This window comes from Gallinula chloropus, assembly GCF_964237585.1.
Source record: "Gallinula chloropus genome assembly, chromosome: 2".
NCBI lineage: Eukaryota > Metazoa > Chordata > Aves > Gruiformes > Rallidae > Gallinula > Gallinula chloropus.
Window position 1 is genome coordinate 145,917,034 of NC_140086.1, and position 27,564 is coordinate 145,944,597.

General features: G+C 43.5%; 1 protein-coding gene across 1 annotated transcript; it reads left to right on the forward strand.

Annotated features, from left to right (window-relative positions):
- The first annotated feature begins 341 nt into the window (after positions 1-341).
- Positions 342-27,157, forward strand: PDSS1 (decaprenyl diphosphate synthase subunit 1). The gene is made up of 11 exons (XM_084260215.1): positions 342-470; positions 2,134-2,198; positions 3,101-3,224; positions 3,592-3,722; positions 14,478-14,619; positions 15,346-15,457; positions 15,546-15,655; positions 22,153-22,233; positions 22,425-22,538; positions 26,002-26,082; positions 26,800-27,157. The coding sequence occupies exons 1-11, from the start codon at positions 345-347 to the stop codon at positions 26,938-26,940; spliced, it is 1,227 nt and encodes a 408-aa protein (XP_084116341.1). The 5' UTR covers positions 342-344; the 3' UTR covers positions 26,941-27,157.
- The last annotated feature ends 407 nt before the right edge of the window (positions 27,158-27,564 follow it).

Sequence of the window (27,564 nt, forward strand, 5' to 3'; positions counted from 1 at the left end):
AGGGAGCTGGTGCCTCCTCCGAGCTGCCGCTCTCCCTGCACTGGCTGGGCCGGGCCGGGCAGGCTGGCAGAGACGGCTCCCCAGTGAAGGGCGGCGGCGCGAGCGCTGTCCCACAGCTAGGTGCGGGAGCCGGGCCGGGCCCTGCCCGGTCCTCAGCCGCACTCGGCGCGCCGAGGGAGCGGCTGCAGGTGAGGCAAGGAACCGAGAGACGGACAAGGGGGGCCCCACCTGCCCGGATGTCCTCCCGGCACCCCTGCCAGAGGGTGACGGCGGCGCCGGGTTTCCGCGTCCGGGTCGCGGCGGTGCCGGAAGGCGGTGCCGGCGCGGCGGGGCTGGGGGACACCATGGCCTTGCGCTGGTGGTGGCGATGCGGTGCCTCCTCCCGCCGGGCGCCGCCGCTCGGCTCCCTGCCGTGCCTCCGCCCGCCGGGGCCCGGCTCCGGCACCCCGCCGGCAGCTCCCAGCGCGGCGGTGAGTGCGATGCAGCGGCGGGCACCTGGAGGTCACCGGGAATGAATGGGGCGTAGGGGTCGGGCGGTCACGGCTGCCCCGCGTCGGGGCCGCCTCGCCTCCGGCCTTTTCCAGCCCGCGTCTTCCCTCCCGCCCGGGAAGCGCGAAGGCTCGAGGCGGGTCCGGTATGCGATGGCCGGAGGCGTCCGGGCTGGCGGGCGGGCAGTTCCCTACCCGGGACAGAGGGGTTCTTGCAGGAGGCAGGAGCGCTCTGCGGGCAAGGTTAAATACCGGCGTAAGGGCTTTCGGGGCAGGTTTGGTTACGGTAGTGGGGAGGAACCTCTCAGGCTCTTCTCTAGGCGGGAGCAGGGACAGCGATACTCAGTGAATGATTTGCAGCGTGTTCTGTGTGAGTTAGTGTTATGACTTGTACTGGGGGCAGATGTCTCACTGCATTTGTTTACACCTTCCTCAGAAGGCCAAGCTGCTGTTCTGAGCTGCAGTGAAGTGCTCTGGCTCTGATGTGTGTGGCATTGGGCACGACCCAGTCTTACAGCGTTAAGCAGCAGGGTGAGAGAGTCTCTACCCTTGCTGAAGGAAGAATAGGAAAAGATCAGCTATATTTCAACAAGAGAGAAGCCTGAGAGGTATGAGTGAGTGAATTTAGGAAGGTCTCAGCCATAGGGCTGGGCACTGAAGTCAGACAGCAGTGAGTTGCAAATCTGTAAGTTAGGATTCCTCTCCTTGCCTTGCCTTGTCTTGCCTGGCTTTTTTTCATCCTGCACACAAGGAGGATGGGAGGGTGCCCTGGAGCCTGGGTGGTGTTCTTGTTTGTCTCCCTGCACCCATAGAAACCGAGACTTCAGGAGACACTGAGGCATGAGGAGCAAGTTGGGGGAAGTTTTCTCCAGTTCTAGATCCCCTTGAATGTTTCTGTGTGGGCGAAGGTCTCTGGTGAATATGTGGATTGCAGTGATTTCAGACTGGGTCAGCCCAGCTGGGCCCCTGAATCAGTGTGCACTTCAGGGCAGGGCTGTATAGTTCTTGGCAGCGATGCCAGGAGCAGAGCAAAAGGTGCATTTCCTCTCTTGGTTTATCTCTGCTGGAATCTGTACCTGGGACTGTGGATTTCCCCAGGCTCTGGGACTCAGTCAACAGAGAGAGATCTCTAGTTTGGAGGTTAGGTTCTTAACATATAGCAGCTGTAAATTATCATAAGCAAGCTGAATTATAGTTGCTTCAGGGGTAAACAAGGACATGTTAGTGTAGTAGTTTGAGGGAGCAGCTCTTGTCCTTTTCTTTGTGCCTTTGCTGGTGCCATACAGATTTATCTGCAAGGCATGGGACATTTGAAAACTGCACCTTCCACAACTGCAAAAGCAAGGTTTCATTAGAGCAGTCTTAAGAAATTAACTGATAAGCTTCCTGGGCTGGTCCTGCAAGGGGAGAAAGTCCAACACTCCTGTGTGGAAGAGCCAGTTTAAGTCAGAAGCTAATGTACATAATGGCAGTTACTTTTCACGTGATGTGGAAGGAGATTGAGACTGACTCTGTTGCTGGGCTGTTAAAAAGGAGAAATAGAGAAGTGCTGATGAACTGGTTGGTTGGGGGTTTTTTTTGTAATAACATGTTTTCTGTCAGTTTAAAATTCTATTATATTAACCCTGAATTTTTCTCTGTGCAGATGTGTCACTTTATCCAAAGAAGTTCAAGTTTGTCATTTCCAAAAATCTGTAATATATGTTGGCGGTAAGTTGGAAATTCAGGTGGCTGTGTAATGGGTAAAGACATAGTTATTGGGGGGAACTGGATAGTTGCACCTGTGAGCTGTAAACTTTGAAAATAAGGTTATTCACTCTAGAGTACATAGCTAGCTAATTCTGTGTAGGCTGCTGCTATAGTGCTGAGTCTGAATCTAAGTCCTCCATCCTGAAGAGCAATGGACAAAGCAAGGAATGCCCCAAGAAAATCCACATGGCTCACTTTGAAAAGATAGATGTAATAAGAGGCATCACTTTCAACTCCAGGGAACATTAAAAAAAAGGAAATCAGGCCTAATGCATCTTAATGTGACTGGGTGGATTTTTCACTCTTTACTGATGGACTCTCATCATGCTACCTGGGAGTATTGATTTAATTTATAATTTATAACATGGCTGGGTATGCAAAGGAGAATTTTCAAATCCAAGTCAGGAATATTTTTCCAGGAGTATACAGAAGGGATAAGAAAGTAACTGAGTAATTGTGTTACTGGAAGATGACGGCTTCATCTCCACACATGCACTGTACTATCAGTGGTGTACTCAAAAGGAACACATTGAGAGTGATGTAGTTTTATCTGTCTCAGAAGACTTCTGTAGTCTGTTAAGGTCAGGGTGGGAGTGGGGATGGCATTGTTAATGTTTCCTGAATGCTGCAGTTTGCCAGCTCCCAGGCTTCTGTCTATGAACATCAATTTGTAGCTGTGCTGACCTTTTACCATATTAGCTGGCTGAAAAGAGAGTGTCCATGTCTTCGGTTTACATTTTAGCCATTTGGTTAAATTTGGTGTGAGGGGAAAGGAGACAGAAATGCTCTGAAATGTTTCTGTTTGGGGAATCGGGGAAGTTTCCTTTTAACAATGTTACTCTCTTGAAAAACACTGTCACCAGGTTTCATCATACAAGTACATCCCACTTGTGCAGCTGCAGTAAGACAGTTAGTGATGAAAAATACCAAGACCCTTTTCAACTTGGTAGAAAAGACCTGAAGAATCTCTATGAAGATATTAAAAAGGTAAGTGATTGTGATGATTATTCTGGGATGTGATGATTCTGATTTTAATAGCAACCGTTGCTTTGGAGGACACTTACTGAAAGAATATTCTTTATTCGTCTGTCTGAAGCTTAAACTGACTGAAAGCAAAGAGAGTGTTTCTATATATCTTATAGAACCAGAATGCAATTTTTTTTTTCTCCTGATTTACACTGCTGGAATACATCATTTACATTTTGGATTAGTTGTAGTAATTTTAAAATCAACTTCAGTTTGCATTGGGTGAAATGAATACAAGCAATGGCCTTATACAGGCACACTAGTTTGCTTACACCAAACAGATTGGCTTTGTGATTTTTATGCTGATACTTTCTTTCCCTTTTTATAGGAATTACTTGTATCTACAGCAGAACTTAAGGAAATGTGTGATTATTACTTTGATGGGAAAGGAAAAGCCTTTCGACCAATGATTGTGGTGCTAATGGCAAGAGCTTGCAACATTCACCATAATAATTCCAGGTGAGTTGGTCACTTTTAGATATGTGGACATATATTATACTTGAAATTTATCTTTCTTATGGTCTGGAAAAATATGTGTAGTAATTTTGTGAAAATAAATAGCTTCTTTGTAAAACCTCAATTGAAGTTTCACCGTGAAGCTGTATTTTTGTAGCTAGCAGTGCAAAAGGAACTTCTGGCTTTATCACATGCTTTCATGTGTAAAATTGTGGACCATACTGCAGTTGTAGCTGATGATGGATAAATAATGTTGCCAAATTCTGATATTTGAAAGGCTTTTAGTCAATTTTAGGTTCTTATTTAAATGCTTTATTAGGATCTGTAATACTTCTTGAAACTATTTGAACTCAATTGAAACTTTTTTTCATTTGTAACCACTCCTGTAGCTTTTAAACTCTTGTCACAGGTACAAACTTTGCTGTGGGAGGAGATTCATAGCCTTTTTGGTAATTATGCAGACAAGCCATTAAGCAGGTGGTATGATTACATTCAAAGCTGTGAGACATTCAGAATAGTCAGAGATCTTTTTTTCCCCTCTACAAGCAAGTTTCTACACTTTAATATAAAGATTCTAAACTTAGAGCTGGTGTAATCCTCGTGTTCTTCAAGCTACTTGTCTTTTGAAAGCAGTTTTTGCTGAGCAGAGCATCATGCTTGCCCTGTAGTCCCTCTTCCTCTGGCTGATTGCAAACACTTCTCCCCACATGTTTCTATCAGGTGTTATGTTTGCATTTTGAAGAAAGATGTTGGTTGGAGTGTTCTCCACCTTACAGCTCTCCTTCCAATCTTCCCTCATAGAATTTCAAATATGAAATCTTTGGTCCCTTGCCAGAAGTGTTTCAAGACTAATTTATCAGTCTTAAGGAATTTCTCTCAGCACTTGCATAATTTTTTCCCTAGCGATAAGGTTAATGTCACGTTGGACTTAATTTCTACCTCAGAGCATGGAATATATTTTGCTGCTTGATATGGCACCTCTCCCAGAATACCCCCTCCTATGTGAATATCATTTCAAAGGAGAAAGCAAAACTTAGTTGGCAATCTCCTGTCCTGTGTGTGCCAATTCCTCTTGTTTTAAGAAAGGATTGTCCAAGACTAATGAACTTCAGCCTGATTCTGTTCTCCATTCAGTACAGCTCCTTGCCATTGCATTAGAGGTTGCAAAAGGATCAATCTCAGTTGTGAAACACCTCGAGGATGTCCTTTGTCACAGTGCCAACTGACTTAATCTTGACATGAAAAACAGGAGCATGATGATGGCACTTCTTGACGACAGAATCATTCTTGATGACTGGTCCTCCATGGTGGAATGAAGGGACACACAATAAACCAAAAATTTCTGCTTAAGCTTGGAGGTGGGCAAGTGTCCTGTTAGAGCAGAACACCAATGTGATTTGCAACCATCTTCTCTACTCCCTTTAAGTAATCCTAGCATGCATCATATCCAGCTCAGCTACGGGAGTGCTGATGTCCTTGTGTAGTGCTTCGTGAAATCATCAGCGTGTCTGATCCTCAGGTTCAGCTTGCTTCAGGGATGGACTGCAAAGATAATCAGGGAGAATGAAGGACATGGTCTCCAAATTTATCAGGAACAGTGGAGAAAGAGCTACTTAAGACAAAGGACAATGTTGTTAAGAGGGTAGAAACTTAGGATGAGACTCCTAACAACTGGGGCAGTGAGCATTTAGAGCATCCTTCTAGTCAGAACAACAGGAAAAATAGTTTCATCTCATTCTGGTGTGCAGCATGAGAAGCTTATGAACAAAATATTGTAGTGTACTTGCAATACTGAGAAGCCTGGAAATGATGTCATATAGTGTAGGAGGTGAGCAGTGAATCTAAGACAGGAAGTACCTGTAGAAATAAACTCAAAGAATATTTGCTGTCTTTTGACATACATTTATGCTCATGGACATATTCTTGTCCATGCATTATACTGTCCTGAAACCATCAGGACCAGTTTTGAGACCTGCCCTGTGCCTGTGAGAAAGTGTGATCTCAAAGTTTAAGTGCCACGTATGCCCGAAGCAAGCGTTTGCTTCAGCATAAATGCTCTGGTTTAGATGCCCATGTCATTTTGGCAGCTCTTGTATGTCTGTTGCAGTTTTTGTCAGGACCTCCAAACTATGTTTGATGTTTAAAAGCCTCCTCGTTAATCTGAATGTTCCTTGTATAAGGACAGACTGAGTCACTATCTCTGTCATGTTTTTAGGATGAAAATCTGAGTAGGGAGAACAGGAATGTTTCAGCACAGAAGAGAGTGAAAATACAGGGTATTTAGCTTCCTCTTCTCTGCCTCGTGCCACTTTTCTCTAATCCTAGGATTGCAGTCAAAATTCACATATGTTTACACAAGTGTTTGGGGTACTGCTTTTTGTTTAGTCCATGATGACCAACATCTTTTGAGGGTTGGGAACGCCGTGCCAAAAGAATATGCTTCCATTTTGTGGATGCTGTGAATTGGTGAAGTTTTATGGACATTTTCTTCTGTTCTTAAGCTTCTTGAAGCAGGCTGTGTTACACCTGCTCTGCATATACATATATTTCCAGTTCACACTGATATTGGTGTCATTGTTGCTTCTTAAAGCAGCATTGCTTCCAGGTGACAAACTGTTCTTCCAGCTTTTTACTCTTTGTAAGGAAGGTTGTATGTGTAGAGAAGAAAACAGTGACCATCTGTATTTCTGCTACTGTGCTATAGGCTTGAGGGGAAAAAAAAACAAAACCCTTACTTTTCATTCTGCTTCTCCTGACTTTTTTTTTAATTGCTTTTTCTCTTTCAACTTGGCATTTCCCTTAAAGCATTTTACTGTTTTTTTCCTCAGTTAATATTGATTCTGCTCCCAGGCTTGTTTTACTTTGTTGAAGCTTTGGTTCCCACATACATAACCAGAGTTACTTACTGTTCATGACATCTGTAGACTTGTGGGGTGACACAATATTCTGGGCTGTTCATTGGAGCATTTTTTAATTCTGCCTCTGAGGTTTGTGTTACTGATGCTGAGTTTCTGCTATTCTCAACTGTCGTATTGCTTGCTGGACCCAGGATGCTTTTGCCTGTTCTTTCATTTGGTTTGGGGTTTTTTGGTTGGATTTTTTTTCTTTTTCTTTTTTGCATTACTAGTAGAAAAGACGATACTTTTCTTTGGCTGTTAAAATAACAGGACACAACTTTGTAAGGTTATAGGTTATATTCTAGGGGACACTCCACAGAGATCACACCCAGGTAGCTTTGCTTACAGGTTAGGTGATGTGATCATTTGTTCAGATTTGAGGAAAGCTGGGTATTTGGAATGCCCTCAGCAGGTTAACTGTCTTTCTAGAGTGCAGTCACTTTATATGTTTTTACATATTACATATGACAGCATTTTATTAGGACATAATAAGGAGATAATAAGGAGAATGGTAGTTGTTTAAAAATCTGAACTATTATAAAAAGATAAGTGTCTGAAGTATTCATATTGCTCTGTGCTGGTGTGTTGGGTTTTTGTTCCTTGAAGATCCAAGTGTCAGAATTCCTACTCCGAGTCCTTAGGTCCCTCGGGCGATGGCTTTTTGCTTCATGATAGTGACTTAGCTTTGTGTGTGAGTGAGAAATACTGCAAAGAGTTTAGGCTGAGGTAATGCAAACCCTCAATTTCACACATCCGCTGGTATTTCTTCACATAGCTGTGTGAGAAATTCACAGAATTAGCACTTAACCTCACTGGACCTGGTGCTTCTGTTTAGGGTATATTCTCCAGAGGTGTTTGCAAATAGGAATTTCTATTTCTGCAAACAAAATGAGAGAGGCTAACAAATAAGAGAAAGCAAATGAAATACAGAGACATCTCAGTGGAGAAAATAGTGAGCAGAAAAGGTTTAGGGGAGAAGAAGAGAGAGAAATCAATCAGCATAGTTCAAAAATACTTAAATTTAATGACCTGGCTATATACAATAGAATAACATTTCCTAAAGATATGAGGACCTGCCAGCAACCTTAGTCCTCTTTTCCTTCACTCCTCCAAACCATGGTTGTCAGATGCCTGTACTGTATGCTGGTTTTCAGCTGTTCTGTAACTGCTCCTGAGTTAACACATCCTTTCTCTATGTTTCCCCTAGTTTGCCCTTCCATGTCACAGGCTGTGTTTCTGAAATGTTCGTTTCTTTCAGTCACAGAAGATGAACAACAAAAACGTACTCAGAGGAGTGTGGTTATAACGGAAATTTTGCAAGTTCTTATGCACACTTTCTGTCTTTAAACGGGGAATATTTACTTACTCACAAAGGCTTTGCAGAGTGTAAATACTGGTTTGCGTTGTTTTAAGTTCCCTCCTCTTCCCCCACCTCTGCACTCGCCAGAATGGATGTGGCAACCCAGACAGCGCTGCCACAAAACCACGCAGCTACCCAGCTCTCGGGCTGTGGGGAGTCCAGAGCCTGTCCCTGGTAAGGGGTGGCAGTAGGGAGAGCGGCTCTGAAGTGTGACCAGGTGGATGATCTGAGCAGATCTGCCTGGTGGCAGAGCTAAAAGAGGAAGTAGAAGGGCTGAGGAGCATCACGGAGGCTGAGAATGAGAGTGGCAGAGCCACACTCTGCCCTCCCTGAGACAGAAACAAAACCCAAGACCCTGTGTCCTCCCCTTGCCTGGTTGAAGGCAGCGGCTTAAAAGGAAGGAGTGAATGGAAGGAAGTTCACCCTCAGGGTAGCAGGCAAACCTCCTCCTTGCCCTCCCAGGTGCCTCTGTACAACAGTTACAAACTGTGGCTGTGAGTGGCCAGTTAAAGGCTGACAGTCAAGCTACACCAGTGATATCACCTAGGCCAGAAAGGCCCCTGCCCCATATTGTGACTACCTTCACGAAGAAAAGGTTACAGGTTTTGGCAACTCCCTTCTGAGAGGTACAGAGGGTCCAATATGCCATGCAGACCCTCTCAGGGAAGTCTGCTGCCTCCCTGAGGCTCATGCTAAGGACATTACTAGGAAACTCCCCAGGCTAGTGCAGCTCTCAGACTGCTACCCGCTACTCCATCTTCCATACAGATGGCAGTGAAGCTGCAGTACATAATGCAAAAGCAATCAAAAGAGACTTCAGGGCCTTGGGACAGTTACAGAGGGAATCTGGAGTACATGTTATTTTTTCTTTCCTCCTTCCCGTTGCGGGCAGCAATGTTGGGAGGAACAGATGGAACACAGTCTGTTAATACATGGCTCCATGGCTAGTGTCACCACCACAATTTTGGGTTTTTTTGACAATGGAATGATCTACACAGCAGCAGGCTTGTTGAAGTCCACTTTTCCCAAAGGAAAAAAAGGGTCTTTGCTCAGGAGCTTGCAGGGCTCATTGACAGACCTTTAAACTATGCTCAGAGGGGGAGGGGGGCTGACATCAGGCTTGCCTGTGACAAGTTGTGGGATGACATGCCCAGGGTGACAGCGAAAGCCCTCAACATGTTGCTATGGGACATGCTGGACACACTGCAGCATGCTTGAGGTCTAGCAGAGATGAGCCAGGGGCTTTTGAGGTAATAGGAACCAAACACTGGTGAAGTGCATCAAAGGAATTCCAACTGCTTCAACCAGTGGGTCATCTCCATGGGGGGCTCAACTGAAATACCTCTAGACAAACCTACATAGCATGGGGAACAAACAAGAGGAGTTAGAGATGTTGTGTGCATGCTGGCAGGGCTGTGATCATATTGTCATCACAGACATGTGGGATGGTTTCTATGGGTGGAATGTTGGAAGGATACTAGGTCTTTTGGAAGGACAGGCAGGGGAGACCAGGAAGGATATGGCCCTCTATGTCAGTGATCCGTTGGAGTGCGTAGAGCTCCATCTGGTGATGGATGAGGACATTACAGTGGGGGTCTGCTACAGGCCACCCAACCAGGGAGACCGAGCTGATGAGGCCATTTAGAGACAGCTAGGAGCAGCTTCATGTTCACAAGACCTCATCCTCATGGGGTATTTCAACCACCCCACTCTCTGTTGGAGGATCAGCACAGCAGGGCACAAGCAATTCAGAAAGTTCCTGGAATGCATTGATGATGACTTCTTCTCCAAGTGGTAGAGGAGTCAACAAGGAGAGGTGCCATGTTGGACCTTGTTCTCACCAACAAGGAGGGGTTGGTGGGGGAAGTGGAGCTCAAGGGCAGCCTTGGCTGCAGTGACAAGAACTGCTGGAGTTCAAGATCCTCAGAACAGCAAGGAAGGGACACAGCAGACACTGCCCTGAACTTCAGGAGACCAGACTTTGGCCTCTTTAGGGATCTGTTTGGTAGAATACCATGGGACAAAGCCCTGGAGGGAATAAAGGCTCAAAGAATCTGGCTAATATTCAAGGATCACCTCTTCCAAGCTTGGGTGTGATGCATCCAAAAAAAGAAAAAGCCAGGCAAAAATGCCCAGAAGGGCATGGATGAGCAAGGAGCTCTTCAGCAAAGTCAAATGCCAAAAGGAAGCCTACAGAGGGAGGAAGCAAGGGCAGGTAACCTGGGAGGAATACAGAGAAACTGTCCAAGCAACCAGGTATCAGGTTAGGAAAACTAAAGCCCTGACAGAAATAAAACTGGCCAGGGATGTCAAGAACAAGAAAAGTTTCTCTAAGTACGTCAATGATAGAAGGAAGACAAGGGAAAATATGGGCCCTCTCCAAATATATATTTTGCTGGTCTTCACCAGTAAGTGCTCTAGACACACTGCTCAGGTCACAGAAGGCAAAGGCAAGGACTGGGAGAATGAAGAACCACCCACTGTAGGGTAAGATCACGTTTGTGACCATCTAAGAAACCTGAAGGTGCCACAAGTCTGTGGGACCTGATGGAATACATCTGTGGGTTCTGAGGGAACTGGCAGATGAAGTGGCTACACCTCTCTCCCTTGTATTTGAGAAGTTGTGTCAGTCTGGTGAAGTTTGCAGTGACTGGCAAATGGGAAACATAAAGCCCATTTTTAAAAAGGGGGTTAAAAAGTTTTATAAAAAGAGGAAGACCCAGGGAACTGTAGACTGGTCACTCTCACCTCTGTGCCTGTCAAGCTCATGGAGCAGAGATCCTCCTGGAAACCATGCTTGGGCACATGGAAAATGAGGAGGTGATTGGTGACAGCCAACATGGCTTCACTAAGGGCAAATTGTGCCTGACAAATTTAGTGGCATTGTAGAACAGTGTAACATTGGTTACAGCACTGATGGATAAGTAGTGACAGACATCCTCTACCTGGACTTGTGCAGAATATTTGTCACTGTCTCTCTGATTTGGAGAGACATGAATTTGATGGGTGGATCACTCAGTGAATAAGAAATTGGCTGGATGGATGGTCACAATCAAAGAGTTCTGGTCAGTGGCTCAACCTCCAAATGGAAATCAGTGATGAGTGGTGTTCCTCAGGGGTTGGTGTTAGGACCAGTGCTTTTTTAACGTCTTTGTTGGTGACATGGACAGGGAATCGAGTGCACCCTCAGCACGTTTGCCAATGACACCAAGCTGGGTGGTGTGGTCAATACACTGAAGGGAAGGGATGCCATCCAGAGGGACCTTGACAGGCTTGAGAGGTGGGCTCCTGTGAATTGCATGAAGTTCGACAGAGCCAAGTGCAAAGTCCTTCATATGGTTCGGGGCAATCCCAAGCACAGCTACAGGCTGGGCAGAGAATGGATTGAAAGCAGCCTTGAGGAGAAAGACTTGGAAGGATTGATTGATGAAAAGCTCAACATGAGCCAATAATGTGCACTTGCAGCCCAGAAAGCCAACTGTATCCTGAGCCACAATAAAAGAAGCATGGCCAGCAGGTCGAGGGAGGGGATTCTGCCCCTCTGCTCTCCTGAGACCCCACCTGGAGTCCTGCATCCAGCTCTGGGGTCCTCAGTACAGCAAAGACTTGGAGCTGTTGGAGCAAGTCCAGAGGGACATGAAAGTGATCAAGGGGCTGAAGCATCAATCCTATGAAGACAGGCTGAGAGAGCTGGGATTGTTCAGCCTGGAGAAGAGAAAACTCTGGAGAGAGCTTATAGCAGCCTTCCAGTACTTGAAGGATCGTACAGGAAAGCTGGAGAGGGAGTGCTTACAACTATATGTAGTGATAGGACAAGGGGTAAGAGTTTTAAACTGAAAGAGGGTAAATTTAGGTTAGATATTAGGAAGAAATTCTTCCCTGTGAGGGTGGTGAGGCCCTGGCACAGGCTGCCCAGAGAATCTGTGGCTGCCCCCTCCCTGGCAGTATTCAAGGCCAGGTTGGATGGGGCTCTGGGCACCCTCGGCTAGTGAAGGGTGTCCCTGCCCATGGCAGGGGGGTGGGAACAGATGGACTAGATGAGCTGCCTTTTTTCTTTTTTATTTTTTTTTTTGAAGAGGGATATTTGTGAGTCTGGGTGCTTTTTTTGGTTGATTTTCTTTTTTAACCTGTAAGATCAGCCTTGGTCTTATACAGTGTATGTGAAACAAGTTCTGTAATGGAAAAGACCTGAGTACTGTAGGTCTATAAAAGCTTCTTACACAATTAATCACGGGGGGTGTGTGGGGGGGGTCCTACTGTAAAACAGAATGTGATCAAGTACTTAAAAATTAATGTAACGTATAAGTAAAAAGATAAACTTAGAGTTGTGTAAAGATTTAGCATAAGCATATATAATCTTGGGGTGCCTTTACTTTGACTTAAAAATGGCATCTTTCCACTTACTGGACTTGTGGGGTCCCAGTTATCTATTGAGTTACTGCTACTTTTTGCTTTTGTTTTGCAGGCGAAGCAGAATGAAAAATGGCAGGGAATGAGAAGGATCCTGTTTCTTGTGTGTTTTCCCTAAAATAGGCATGCTCTGATTCACTATTACTCTCACAAGATGTTTGTAGGAAGCTCCTGCAAATTTTTTCTGCCAGGGATGAGAAGAACCTTGCTTGAGACCTTGCAGAAATACTAGTTTATAAAAAACCCTTCAGGTTAAATTATCATTTTTGATAGAACATGCTGGGAACCGGACACATGACCCATGAGCATTCCTGTGCCATTTTTAGTCGTTGTCAGTGATGAAATGCACTGTAATGCAGAACTTTTCAAAATCTCCTTTTGAAATGTCTGTCCTTGTGCTGTCTTCATACAATGGAAAGATTTTGGTGTGTCAGTGAGTGTTGCCATTTACTGCTACTTCCCAGCAGGAAGTCCAGTCTGCTGACATAATTAATGAAAAAGGGATTCCCCAAAAGGAGACCAGTGCATGAAAGAGGCTGGAGACCTTTACAGTTTTTTGAAGGTAAGTTCTCCTCCTTAGTAACAATAGTTTATTTTGGAAAGTTACTTACACTGAACTAGCACTTGACTAAATTACTAGTCCACAGTAAAACTTACCTTCAAACAACCGTGAAGGTTTCCAGCTCTTATTTTCTGTTGTTTAAAAGCCACATTTCACAGCCTATGAGCCACGCATCCTGCTATTGTTCAGGATACAGAACTCCCACTGGCAGCGATGCAGGGTTCTGCACAGAGGTAGGTGTCAGAATGCAGTGTGATGTCAGCAGACTGCAAGACATTCTCTCATTTTGTGGTTAATCACTAGATTTTAATAGATGTAGGCAATGCAGGATTTTAAGTTTGCTTCAGCTGAGCTGAAATGATTATCTTATGTTTCTCTCAGTTCTTTTTATGTTCCCCTGGAAAATAGCCTGATTTGCTCTGTTGTCTGTATCCCAGAGGTCAGGTATCGATATAGAAGAAGTATTTTTTTCTGTTGTTGAGTGTTTATTTGGTTTTGGTTTGAATCTTTTTCTTTTATGTGATTTGGGGGTTTTGTAACATCCATGCAGCCTGCATCTTGTTGTTACAGCTTAAAAGGCAAGGGTGACTGGGACAGGTATTTCTGGGGTCCTGCATGCAACCCTGACGAAAACACATTTGAAAAAAAAAAAGGATACTAGAACAAGGCAGTGGCTTTTGGGTACTTGGGTAGGTGGACCTTTGTGAGCAGGGTTAGCTCTTCCTTATGTTCATTTTGCCAATCTTTTTCCCAAGATAATTGCTTCTATGTTGTTCTGTTACTTTCTTTTCACCTAGTTTGAAAAATAAAGTAGGTGTGAACTACTGAGAGTTGAATCATCAGTGTTAGATCTTCCTAAAGGCTGAATTTCAGTAAGTGTTAGGTACTTAGTGTTTACAGTCCTAAAGTGATTGCAGTATAATTCCAGTTAATTCCTCAGGCTTTTGAAGAACCTCTGAAGTCTCAAGGTAATCAGATAGCATTAAGGATAAGATCCATGAGTTATATCTTTCAAACGTGGAATAGAGATTTGTGTGCATGGTGATCTCTGGCTTGCTGGTTAGTAGAGTTAGTCAGCTTTGCTGTTTGTGATGTCTTACAAGGTAGAGCAGTACACAGATAAGGAAACTTAAAACTTATCTACAAAACTACCTGGCATTCTTTTCTCCACCAGATTTCCATCTCCTTGGAACCAAGCATCCTCGATGCTGTGCTATTTCTTGCAGCCTGGATTTAGAGGGATTAGAATCAAAACCTCCGGAGTTTTGCAGTACTGCTAATGCAGCAGGACAAACACAGGCCTAACAAGGATGGAAACATCCCCTTGAACTTACTGTACTAATGTGACCTTAATTTCTCTTGTCTTCCTAATTCCAGGTGTGAAAGATGGGGTTCAGACTGTGGAAAAACTGCAACAGCTGTTTTCAGACAAACTCTTTTCTTGTTTGGTTTTACCAGAGATTTCTTTTAGTACATTGCAGCACCTACAATTGATTTAATTATTTGACAGTTCTTGTTTTTCATTTCAGGGAGGTGCAAGCAAGCCAGCGCTCTGTGGCCATAATTGCTGAGATGATCCACACAGCTAGCCTGGTTCATGATGATGTTATCGATGATGCAAATTCTCGCAGAGGAAAAATGACTGTCAATCAAATCTGGGGAGAGAGGAAGGTGAGCTTGAGTTTGCTGTTATGTGCAAGACTTTGAGTTTCAGCAGATGGGTTTTGTCACACTGCTGTCCCTAGGCACAGTCTTGGGGTATGCCAGAAAAAGTATAAGGAGGTGTGCACGCATTGTGGGTAAGACAAAAGTGGGTTCCTTTTCTGAACTGATGGAAGCACTAGATAATGTATGATTGTAGAGTGATTCTCACTGGTTTTACATTCCCTCTGCCATTCTCTGCAGTGCTGTTGGAATAATTTGAACTTGTACATCATCCAGAACACTGTACGTTACACTGATTCAGTAGTAAATTCAGTCAGCATGAACGTTTCTTTTAGCTTTATCTTTTTGAGAGAGGTGTGTTGTCACAGAACATTAAAAGGAAAGTCTTCCTCAGCAAGTACAAGTTCTGACACATCAGAACTTGTCACAGCAACTCAGAGCTGACATGGTGTAACGGTCACAACACAGTGGTCAAATATTATTATTATTCAAAAGAATGTCTGTTCAGATGCTGCATACAGGGAGGACAGTGCTTGTATAGAAAAACATGAACAGCACTCTAAGGCATTCAAAAATGGTTCAAATTTTAATGTGGTTATCTTCTGTTTTCTCAGTGTTATGGTGAGATATGTTGTTTTATGTGAGCAGACCTGCCAAACAAAGGAAACTGTATTGTCTATGCTAACACTTACAGGGAAGACTTAAAAGATCAATATCTTTTTTTATTCCTAGGCTGTTCTAGCTGGTGACTTCATCCTCTCAGCTGCTTCCGTAGCTTTAGCACGAATTGGTAACACTACTATCATCTCAGTTCTAACTCAGGTGATTGAAGACCTGGTGCGTGGTAAGGCCTTTTTCTATTTTTGTCTTCAGATTTGCTTGCCTAAGCAGTAAACTCACAAATTAAAACTGCCATCTCTGCAACTTTTTAGGTGAATTCCTCCAGTTGGGTTCCAAGGAAAATGAGAATGAGAGATTTGCTCACTACCTCGAGAAGACTTTCAAGAAGACTGCGAGTCTTATAGCAAACAGTTGTAAAGCAGTATGTACGTCTGTCTCCTCTAAAGTTAACTTACCATGCTGTAAGCTTCACAGCTAAACTCCTAGTTATTGCTGTTTTCTCTGGAGACCCTCCAAAGCAAACCCTTTAAGTGGTATTCTGCCAGAATGTGAATGGGTTTGAGATTGTGCATTTTATCACAGTTCAGCTGTGTAGCCTCCAATATTGGTTTTCCCTCTTTCTTTTCTGTTTTATATTCATACACGGATTTCTCATTATCCTCACTTGAATCAAAATAAGGTTCACAGTGGCAGCCTTTAATTTATGAAATTCTGCTACTTTGAGGCGATGTTTTTAATCTCAGTTGATAATTCTTGAGCCTATAATTTGGTTTTTAAATCGTCTTTTGACATCTGGTCCCACTTACTGGTGCTGAGTGGGACCTTAAATGAGAACAGTGGGAGGAAACAGCTAACTGTATATACTCTGCATTCCAATGTAAGAGAGCAGAAGCATGTACTTCTTGACTGGTTTGAGGTTTTTAATTATCAATTGCTATATCCAACCCTGTCATTCATTTCTGTTATTTCATTACAAAAAGATCTGATTCGAGATGATGTTCTTATTCAAAAATATCTTTAGCTTTAGTGAAGAAAATGGAGGTGGTGGAGATAACCTCACCCCAAATGAGAGTTACAAATTTAATATTTCGTTTGTTTTATTAAAGTCAGTATAGCTGGTGTGTGCTTTAGCAAGAGGGAGTTCTGAGAGAATTAGGCTAAAAGTCTGTGCTAGTGTTAGTCGTCCTCCTTTGTTCTCAGAGAACTGGTGTGTTTGTGCAGTGAACAGCAGTTGAAAATTGCTTAAATCAGAAGGAGAGACACAGATTTTGTGGGGAGGGAAAATACCTTTTGTTCTAGTTGGAGGAAAGAAACTATGTCTTCTGGATTGTTCATATTAATATGACAGAATGACCCTGGCAAGAGTTTCCCTTTGCAAGTCTTCATTTGTATTGTTGGGCAATTTGACTAGTAAGAAGCGTGACGTTATTCTGCTACCCCTGTGAACCCAGGCATGGTTTTATGTTCACTTTGACAGTCATCCTACAACAACCTTCACAGATGTAAGGACAAATCCCCTTCCTGCTGGGTAGAGTCTCCTTACAAATGTGCTATTTTGAGTTTTTTCCGTTTTACAGCTCATAAGAGTTAAGGATTTAAGCCCTTCCCTCTGGTCTGTGGCTGTGTTGCTGGTGAGGGGGCTGTTCAGCTCCTTTTCTTCCAGTGCTTTTTCTAAGTTGTTGTGTTGCTGAATTGCTGGAATTTTATATGCAGTAAAATTTGTGTTATAAAGAAGAAACAAGAGAAAGGTCTGTCTTTATGGCAAAACCCTACTTACTGCATGGAATGATGTCCCTGTAAGTCTTCCTCAGTTTTTGTATGGATTAGGAGCACTCTAGATAGCAGTGAACTGGATAGCAGTGAAAAGGGGATTATTTTTTTTGTTTTGTTCTGTTCAGGATTTGGGGATTTTTGAGGGATGGGTGTTGGTATTCTTTTCATTTGGATATGTTTGGCTACTAAGGAAAAGGATGGGATCAGAAGGGAGTTGTGTTTTCTGTAGCAAAAATATAAGCAGGATCATCAGTTCTAGCTTAAAAGGAAATTCAGTTGGGGAATCAAGAGTATTCACATCTTGTTTTTGAGGACACAGCTAAGGAGAGAGATTACTGGTTTTCAGAACATCAGTTACAACCGGGCTAATGAGTCATTAGCAGCAGGTCAGTTCCTGTTAGTGACAGGAAAAAACACTGGTTTGTTTCTGTGCATAAATAAGACAAAAATATTAACTGGAAAGATGTCAAACAAGTTCAGGTGGTGCCTTAGAATTCTACAGTGTCACGCCTAGAGAAGGGAGAGTAGAGTATTCCTCGAAAAATGCCTGATAAATAGATAGATATCAACAGATGTTGTCTGTCAGCACTGGTCTAGTCACTGTATTAGGCTTTGGCAATGCAGAAGGAATATTTTTGCATTTAAATCAAAACCCCTTTAAGTCTGCAAAGGAATTTTTGTGTGGACAGAACACTCTCTTCAAGATGCTGGTGCCATCCCAGTCTCCAGTTTATTTCCACAGCAGTTCTGCCTGGGAGAACGTTACCAAAGTAGCAGTCGAAGTAAACATGTTGCGAAAGGAAATGGTGGCAGATGGCCCAGAGGGTCGCTGAAGCCTTAGTTACTGAAAGGCATTTTTCAGAGAAACATGAGAGGTGACTTTGGTTCAAGAATTCAGAAACAGTAAAGCTGAAGTGGAATTTCTATTAGTCATCAGGCGAGCTGGAGATGGCACAATAAGCTGAGCAGGTTCTCTTTCTGTCTTTTATTTGTCCTGCTGTAATGTGAATTCCTGACCCTCATAAAGCTGTTTATATTTTGCATAGCATACTTTCAGAAGAGGGATTAAATCAGGCTTGTTTGAGATAAGTGTAAAGTTGCCCTTGAGATTCTTGATGTCTCTATTAAGAGAAGCATGCAGCCTCCTCGTGTAAGGCATGGCTGTGTACGGGAGGTCTGCCTTAGGGACTAAGAAAGATCAGGAATAGTCTGCAGCTCTTGCTCTACCTGTGAGCTCCTGCTTTAACTGGCTCACAGTTTGGTGTATGCACAGGGCTTTACCAGGAAAACCTACCAGGATGTGGAACTGGTGTCTAGGAACACGAGGTCTCTGGCCACCACCAGAAGAATTGATCCCCTCAGCCCAACTAGGCATGCAGACTGCAGGAAAAGTCCAATGGCAGATGTGGGGTAAGAGCATCAGTAACATCAGATGTTATGGTCAGATGTTAAATTTTCTTATTTAAAATACAGTAACTCCTTTGGGGGTATTTCTTCATAGTGTTTGCTGTGGAAAAGATGAGCATAAATGTATTGCAGATACCCAGGGAGATAATCATCACCTCAGTACAGTTCTTCATAAGCATGTACTTGGTTAACATGCTAAAATATCAATTACTTGAGAAAAGGTCAAACACATGAAAATGCAGGCTCAGGACAAGGAAGTTGTCTACTGGGGCAGGGGCCCCCTTGCTGGGTAGATACCTTCCTCTCCCTTGTAGGCCTTCATAACCCTCTTCCCAAGAGTAGTTACCAGAAAGAATTTGAAGAGCCTGGAGGAAACATCAGCGGTGTGCCCTGCAGTGGTGAAGGATGAGTGCATACTGGCCTGCATCACTACCAGCACAGCCAGCACATTCAGGGAAGTGACTGGTTTCCTCTGCTCAGCATGTGTGAGACCTCAAGGCTGAGCTCACTCACACAAGACAGACATTCACATTGAGGAGCTCAGCAAAGAGGCCACCATCATGGTTGGGGGCTGGAGCTCTTAGGAAAAACCTCTCCATGAGGTTGGTCAGATGCTGTAACAGGTTGCCCAGAAGGCTGTGGGATCTTCATCCTTGGAGATGCTCAGAACTCAACCAGGACACAGGCACAATCAACATGAGCTCACTGTGAAGTAAGCTCTGCTTTGAGCAGGTGACTGTACCAAATAGCATTCTGAGTTCCCTTCCAACTTAAAATATTCTGTGATTCTGCTGGGAAGAGGAACAGGGCTCCTATCTTGAAAAACAGTGGTGGATGAGCCACAAATGGGAAGACAGGATCCTGACCAGTTCAGGAGATGGGCATGGAGGAGAGAGGCTGAAAAAGGGGAAGGTTTTAGAGCCTTTTCCTTTCAAAATAACTAAGAGTGTGAGAGCAAACATCTTTTGCAGTGTTTCTAAAGGCGTATCCCTGCCCAGCAGCAGGTTTTCCTCCCTGACCTGCAGGGCAGTGCTGTAGATGTGCAGATGCCTTCAGCGCCAGCTGCTGTATTCTCATGTGATAAATAACAGAGCAGGATCAGTCTGCTCAGCTGATGATAGAGCATTGGATGTGAAATGGATGTGAAATTCAGTAAAGAGGCCAGATTGGTTTACAGTCTCTCATGTAACATAAAACAATAGAAACATTTTTTTATTTTACAAAGTGCGTTTGGAGTAATGCCAGGGAGATTGACTGGCTTTGCTGAATTCAAAGGAGTTTTCTAAAGAATTTGTTCCACTTGGTATTAGGAAGGATTTTTCCTCAGGATTTAGCAGAGGACATGTCTGAGTTCTGGCAAGACTGTATTTGCAATCAACCAGTCATATCAGGGGAGCTATAGGATGTTTTCAAAGGGTGAGCTTTAGCATCGAACCTTCTATTTGGGACGTTGTTACCCTGTTGTGTATTGTCCATGCTAATCCCAGTATGGCTTCAGTGAAGCTTCATGGCTGCCTGCCTGCATCCCAGGGACTGTCCGGATGGGGGCAATAATCCACAAAGGCAGTGGGAGAAATTGGGTCGGGGGGATGGGGGGGGGGAACTTCCTAGTAGAGGAGACACAGTCACATTACAGGTGTACAGTGTGATGGTGGCCAGGGAGTTGCTCACTTGAGGTGCAATAAGGCACATCGGTCTCACAGGGTTTTCTGTTGGTTTGGGTGGGGTTTTTTTTGGTCTTCAGAAATGTTTATAATGGGAATAGGAGCTGTGAAGGTCTTCTCTTGCATAGATGCAAGAATTAATTTTGCATGGGTGAGTTTTGCTTACGTTACGTTCTGTAACTCCTGGTTCTGTGTTGTACATGTACGTGTGTGGCTGGGATTCCTTACACAGGCAATTAATGTCTGTGTCCCAGGGAAACTGTCCACCTACAGCAACAGCTCTGCTCTGACCTTTCAGATCACATGAGAAAGCTCTTCATGGCACTTCCTCTCCCCATCTACCAACTCCTGCCCACTCTGACCGTTTGCTGTTAACCAGGATTTTCTCACTGTCCTGCTATTTCCACACTAATTCTTCACACGAAATGTAGGCAGAGGTTTCACAGCAGCAGGGCAGATGCAGTCCCCTCCCTTGCTAATGTTTGATTTCTATTACAGAAGCGACCAGAAGTTTTCTAGGCATGGTACAGCAGTAGATGTTAGCTTTTGGGGGCAAATGCTGCTATTTAAGAGACAAACATCGAAAGGAGGATAAAAGGGCAACATGTTCTAGTTTGATAGTCCCTAGCAATGTCTGTTTAAATATCTCATATTTGCAGTTCACTCTGTTTTAATACCCTTCAGGAATTTGTGTGATTGGTTATAAGCAGCATCATTTTCCTGCTATACTGTCCTCCTCTTTTAAATAAAATGGGAAATGAGAGATGCTGTTAATGCCTCAGGCATCCAGATTCCTCTGGGTTTTAACTATTATCCACAGATGCAGGTTATGACTGGGAAATGTTCTGATGCTCAGTTACAAAATGCAGTGATGCATGAAATAGGCTCTAATCTTGTGTGAGTTGCATTGCATTTATTAGGTTATAATGTTTCTTATTTCCATCTTCAGGTTCAACTTCAAAGCTGCTACTGGACTCGCTTTTAGTTTGGGGTTTTATTTGTTTTGTTTAACAATCCTACCTTACAGCATCTTGAAGAGGAATTCTTTTATATATATATGTATATTACATATATATTTATGTTGTGTGGTTTTCCTAGCGTGTACTTTAGTCTCAGATAAAGAAAATGTATCTTCACTCTTTGTGTCAGATACAGCAGATTTGGAATGTCTGCAGTAAACCAGGATGGATTTTTGCCCCTTGTTCTTTGTTGCTTTACTGAAGGCTGGAATAAATCTGTGTATTTAAATATAACCTTCGTTTTGCAAAGTGTATAATCAATAAGCAAATGCAAAAGCCTAAGTGCCCTTGCTTTGAGGCAAGGTATTAATTCTCAAATCTCAGTCTGTGTCCTAGCTTTGTGGAGTTTATTCAGCAAACCTCCTGTCTCTCAAGCAGTCGATTCTTTTGTCTGTGCTCAATTAAAATGTTTTATTTATCTCGTTCAGTGAGCCTTCTGCCTAGCTTGCTGTACTTCCTTCATTCACTGCCTTTGCCACGAATTATCCCTCCATACCTTGGTCTGCAAGCTAATCGGCTCATCTTCCTAAGTAATTGAGTTATAGTTAACATCACCCTTAAAAATAATCATCCTTATCTCAACTGTCCCTCCTTTACTGGGTGCCACACATCCAGTTCTGTGGATCTTTTACAAGACATGCAATGTCCATTTATCTGTTGTCTGACCTCCAATTATCCCCTGGCTGATTTATGTATGTAATAAATTTAATTCCCCTGTCACTGGACCTTATATGACCACTAGCCTGCACATGCAGAGCATCCCCATTTCTTGTCTCTTCTTCCTTGCATTATAATTTCTAAGTCTGATAAATATTTAATAAAGCCAATCTCTTTCCAGACTTGAATATATTTTTAATACTGCACTGCTGTTCAGCCTTGTTTTCTAACAAGCTTGGCTGTTTGTGTGTATCCATGAACTGAGAGAAGCAAGAACGTGCTACCTGGTCAGCTTTTATTTTCCATTCCCAGATTCCTACTGTCCCACCTGTGGCCAGAGACTAAACGTGGAAACTAACTAAAGCTTCCTATTTACATGGGTGTGTTTTTCTTTTCAGGTTTCAATTCTAGGCTGCCCTGATCCCAAAGTTCATGAGATTGCCTACCAGTATGGAAAAAATGTTGGCATAGCCTTTCAGGTAGTGCTTCTGTTCTACTAAAGGGAATCTAAAATCTGAACTTTTCCAAACTGGCTTAGAAATCAAAGTGGGCTGTCTTAATCCTTTCTAGAAATCTTCTCTTAACAAGTATTATTCTGTGTTTAGTTCTTGTTTAAGATAAAAAGTAAAAATAAAGTTTTAAAATCATCTGTATGCTTTCCTCTTCCCAGCTAATTGATGATGTGCTGGATTTTACATCATGTGCCGACCGTCTGGGGAAACCCACGGCAGCAGATCTCAAGCTTGGATTAGCCACAGGCCCTGTCTTGTTTGCTTGTCGACAGGTAAGTCAACAGGAGCTTACTACCCCAGAACAAAAAGTGTTCACTGCTCTTAAGGCACACAAGGAGGTCCAGTACAAACACATCAAGTCTACAGCTTAAGTGATGAGCAGTAAGTAATCAGCTGGATTTAGTTTGCACAGGCAAGTTCTTTCCAACTGAGAAATACCTTCCTCCCCAAGTCCTCTTACCAGTAGGCCCTTGTATCAAAAGCAGCACTTGTCTTGCTGCCCCAGTGCAAGTGCTTTACCTTTGCAGAGGGGCAGGTATTCAGAGGGGTTTTGCATGTTTTCTGCAGGTCCTTCCTAAGTAGCTTCTTGCCTGTGTTCTTTCCTGAGATGTCTTGATCGCCCCAGGCTTGACTACATACGTAGGCTTTTTGCCAAGTTCTGGGCTTTGTATCCATCCTGGGGCAAGAACTTAAAATTTCTGCCTAGCTTTTAGGTGGGCTCCTCTGTTTACTGGATTTGATCTCTTCATCTCTTTGTCCTCGAATCTTACCCAGTTACAGATGTGGGAAGCTTTCTGTTCTGAAGGTAAATATAATAGTCTTTTTGATGCGAGAAAAGGGAGTATCATAAGGTAAGCTTAAAGTTGGTCAAGATTTTTGATGGTTTAAACATTATTTGGAAGAGTAGCAGGAAAACAGAAGTACCAGCAGCACCAGAAGAAACATTAAAATTGGTGCTAATCCATAAAAGGGGAAGAAGCAGGTTTAATGCATCTTGCTCAAGCTTCTGGTTCACTTGAGGAAAGATTTGGGACTTGGAAAGCAGTCCTTCCTACTGAGCTTCACACCACGATACAAAAACTGGCACAACTCGTCCAGTAGAGCTCTAGTCTGTGATCTCTCACTGGAATTCCTCGGAGGTTGATGTGGGAAGAGTTTTAAATAATTAATAATCACACACCCCCACACCCCCAAATCAACAACTTGATGACATTTACTTCTCCCTTTCTTAAAGAGCCCAGGGTGGGGGGTGGAACATACCCATGTCTTTGTTTCCTCATCCTTTGAGCATTCAGAAATGTGTGTATCAGAAAAGACAGGAAAGCGAAGAGTAGCAACTGCTTAAGAACGCGGCTGAGAACAGCCTCTTCCAGGTTCTCAGTGCCTCCCCACAGGCTCGTTTGGGGATTCACAAACTTGTTCTGGAACCATTATTTCAGAATTTGTTGATAAACAGCAGGATCTTGTTAGTCATCAGCAACTGGGGTTTTCTAAAGAACAGTGAAAGACGTGGGTACAGAAAGAGGATGCAATTGGGAAATGGTTTCTGTGTCAAAGCCACAGGTAGGGAGAAACAAGGACACCATGCAAATCCTCTGATTTTGGCAGAGAATGGGTGACACTGTCTTGTGGGCGTTGGATGTATCCATTTTTGTAATTAAAACTATCCTTTTATTCATTTGTTTGGGCTGGCTGTCTTCGACTTTCAACTTTCTGTGCCGTTTAATTAGCTTTATAAGAGAAATGACCTCACAGTATTGGAAGTACAAGGAAAGAAAACCTGTCGGTTCCGCTTGGAAATCTTACTTGTTCTGTGTAGGTCACTTTAAAATGCCCTCCCTCCTTTCTGTCTTTGACAGATGGGAAGCATGCATTTTTGCATTGAAAGATAATTCATCTTGCAGAGTTTTCCCCATTAACCGGAAGGCTTCTTTGCTGAAAATTTCCTGCTGTTTTGGAGACTGGAAGAACAGCACTCCAGGCTTAAGTGATCTATAAACAAAGTTTAAGTGCTGAAAAAAATTTGGAGCTTCAACAGACACTTATCTGTGCTGTTACTGAAAGATGTTTCATCTGTGTCTGAGAATAAAAACTCCTGAGCCAGGACCTGAAGACAGCCCAAGATGTGATTGTTACTTACAGGTTGTCTTTTCTCTTGAGATCAGTGTCGCTGCTGTTACCCTGTAACGTGGCTGGTTAATCCTCACACTGCCGTCTTGGCAGAGGTACTCCAGTTCCTAACGTGCTCTGGCTTTTTGGTGACAGCTGCCTTCTCTCCTTGCCCCCTTCTCTGAATCACACCCTGGTGCATTAGATAGATACAATACTAGGAGAGGCCTTTGTAAAACAATGTTTAGTGTGATGTGAGACCTGATTATTCACAATTTAAAGTTAGCTCATTCAGTTAAAAAAAACCCCAACCCCCCCTTTTTTTTTGTTTTTAAGGAAATACACTTAGTGTATGTTAAGTCTCAAGGCACTGTTAAATTTGTACAGCTGAGGAATGAAGGTTTATTTTTGTTCTAAGCATTCCTGCCAACTACTTATATGCTTATGGCCTGTTAAACCTGCAGAGCTGCTAATAACAGCTCTGCATTACAGGTTGGGGGATTTTTGTATCCTTTAGTGCTTAAACATAAAAAGTGAAAGCATATGCATCCTATATGATTGTAAATATGAATAATATGAAAATAGATTATAGGAACCTTGCAATTAAATTGTCATTACACGGGAAGAAAGCTAGGATCTAGAGAAAGCCAAGTATGAGTCACCAATAAACTTCTAAGTGTATCTTCCAAGATGACTACCTATGTGGAACAGGGAAATGTCACAACAGTGAGGGATGCTACGTGCTTGTTCCCTAACAAGATGCAGACCTCCAGTTGCAGGACCAAAGGTGTATGCAAGGAAAGCAGATTGTTGTTTACAAGTGTACAGCAATTAAATTACCTTTTGTTGACTATAGCCCTTTCAGCCAGGACGAGCCAACACCTCTTCCCTTAAAAATAATTCCTCTGCAGAGCAGTTGCCCTGTGGTGTGGCCTTAGTGCTCGTTAGGCACCAGGTATTTCTTCTTCTGGACTGTCTGAAGAAAGTGCCTGCATGTCTAGGTAAGGGACGCAGAGGCTTTCTCAGACAACATAGTTGGGTGTCTGATTTGTAGGGAATTGAGTGTGTAGTACTAACTCTGCGTTCTGTGTGAGGAAAATACACTGTAGTTGCCATTTTTTACAGAGCCTGTGTACGGGGCAGAGGACTGGAAAGCACAAGCGGATAGAACGGCCAGGCTGTCGGCAAGGGTGTTACAGGTTGAATTGTGCAATGCAGATATAACAAACCTCCGGTGTTCTGTTGTATACGTGAGGGGAGAGGTGCTGCTTCTCTGGGTGCCAACAGTGGCCATCACTTGTCTTGTAAGGCTGTGTGAACCAGACTGTGCCTGGAAGTAGCCACATCAGAAATTACCACCCTGGCTCAGCTGCTCAGCACAGTGAGATGGCAGGCGACAGCTTTCACCACAGCCAAGAGCCAGCTGGTTTTGGATGTAAATGCTGGGGCTTTGCTGTGACATGGTCCTGCACAGAATGCAGGTAGCAACCTAGACCTGCAGTAACAGGAGCAGCAGGGAAGACGTCTGTGCTCTGCACTCCAGTTCCTTTCTGCCTGTAGCACGGCAGGCAGCTACACAGAAAACAACTTGTAAGCGGTATAAAAACCACCACCTTTTGTGCTTAGTTTCCAGAAATGAATGCTATGATAATGAGGCGATTCAGTAAGCCAGGAGACGTTGAACGTGCTCGGAAATACGTGTTGCAGGTAGGACTGATACCAAATGTTTCATTCCTGAAGTTGTGTCCCTGCTGAAGTCAGTCTGCAATGCACTGCCTCTGAAGTACAGCAGCACAGCTGCACTTCCACATACATGTGAAGTAGCACAGTGTGTACAACACAGATTGCACTCTTCTGCCATCTTACTGGCACTGTGTTTTCACAGAAATGCTAAGTACTGAAGAGGTTTTTCACCCCTCTAATAGCACAAAATCCACCTAATAAAGGTAAAAAGCTCATGCTTTAACTCAGTTCCTGCAGCTCAAGAGTAGCCGTTTCCAACAACTGTTGTAAGCTGGACATAATTACTAGTCTTGTAACTGCTGTGCACACTTGACTCAGTCTTTCCAGACCAGAATAATTGTCTGTGTAAAATTACTACCTGTTTTCTCAGGACAGCAGGTTTCCTTGCACCTCTCTATTTAGGGCAGGAGGGGTTAAACCATTAGTTTCTAATCCTGTTGGATTAGGTTATTAATACCAGTGTTGGTTTTTAGCACAGATGAGCTTTAGTATTTTGAAGCTTTGGGGAAAGAGATGTGGGATTCAATGAATATAGAATGAGTCTTCTTCCCTTCCCCCTCCATTTCACACTAAGGAAGGGGCCAGGGTACTTGCTGAGCTTAAAACTTCCCCCAGTACCAGGCAGAGGCAGGAGGGAGTCTGACCAGTTACCCATTACTTCTACCTGTCTCCTTACGTCAGAGTGACGGCGTGCAGCAAACCACCTACCTCGCCCAGCGTTACTGCCACGCAGCTACCAGAGAGATCAGCAAGCTGCGGCCATCCCCCGAGAGAGAGGCCCTCATTCAGCTGACGGAAATGGTCCTCATGCGAGACAAGTGAGAGGACTCCTTCCACTCGTCCTGGCAGCTACTTACCAGACTGTGCCTAACTGCATTTCAAACATTACTTGCTTCCAACACAGGCTACCAAAAATTATTTTTTTAAGAAATGTTTTTTTTGGAAGTTCTACCTTTTTTTAAAAACAAAGTTTAACGTGTTTTATTGTGGGAAGCCATGTGATTCAGAGCAAATCAAACTGTGCTGTGCAGTTGTTTTAGTGGGGGCTATTAATTGGGGGTGGGGTGGGTACAAGGTGGGGAAGATGTTTACATGTTGGTGCACAAAGGCCACGAGGAGAATAAATACAAATCAGTGTATGAGAACGGAAGTTGTTCCACATTTCCCAATAAACAGAGCATGCATGTTACTGTCTGGTAAACTCCTGTGAAGAGAGATGGTCTGAACACCTTCCTGGCTGCTACACTAGAGAGGTACCTGGGAATTGGACATAGACACAGTGAGACAGTGTCCAATTCATAATGAAGTACAGCTATGCTGCCAGTCACTACGTGTTAGCAGTTAAGATGCAGAATTTGAGACTGTTAAAGTTAAGAAAGAAGGACTTGGTATCTTCAACACTTAAAACCAAATGACTCAACAGCCCATCAGAGCTTCAGCTCCATC

Excerpts from the sequence above, each read along its gene's own strand:
- PDSS1 (XM_084260215.1), top strand. The coding sequence starts at position 345 with ATGGCCTTGCGCTGGTGGTGGCGATGCGGTGCCTCCTCCCGCCGGGCG. Across the intron at positions 471-2,133 it reads CGGCAGCTCCCAGCGCGGCG|ATGTGTCACTTTATCCAAAG; the intron begins GTGAGTGCGATG and ends TTCTCTGTGCAG. Across the intron at positions 22,539-26,001 it reads TCTTGTTTGCTTGTCGACAG|TTTCCAGAAATGAATGCTAT; the intron begins GTAAGTCAACAG and ends TTTTGTGCTTAG.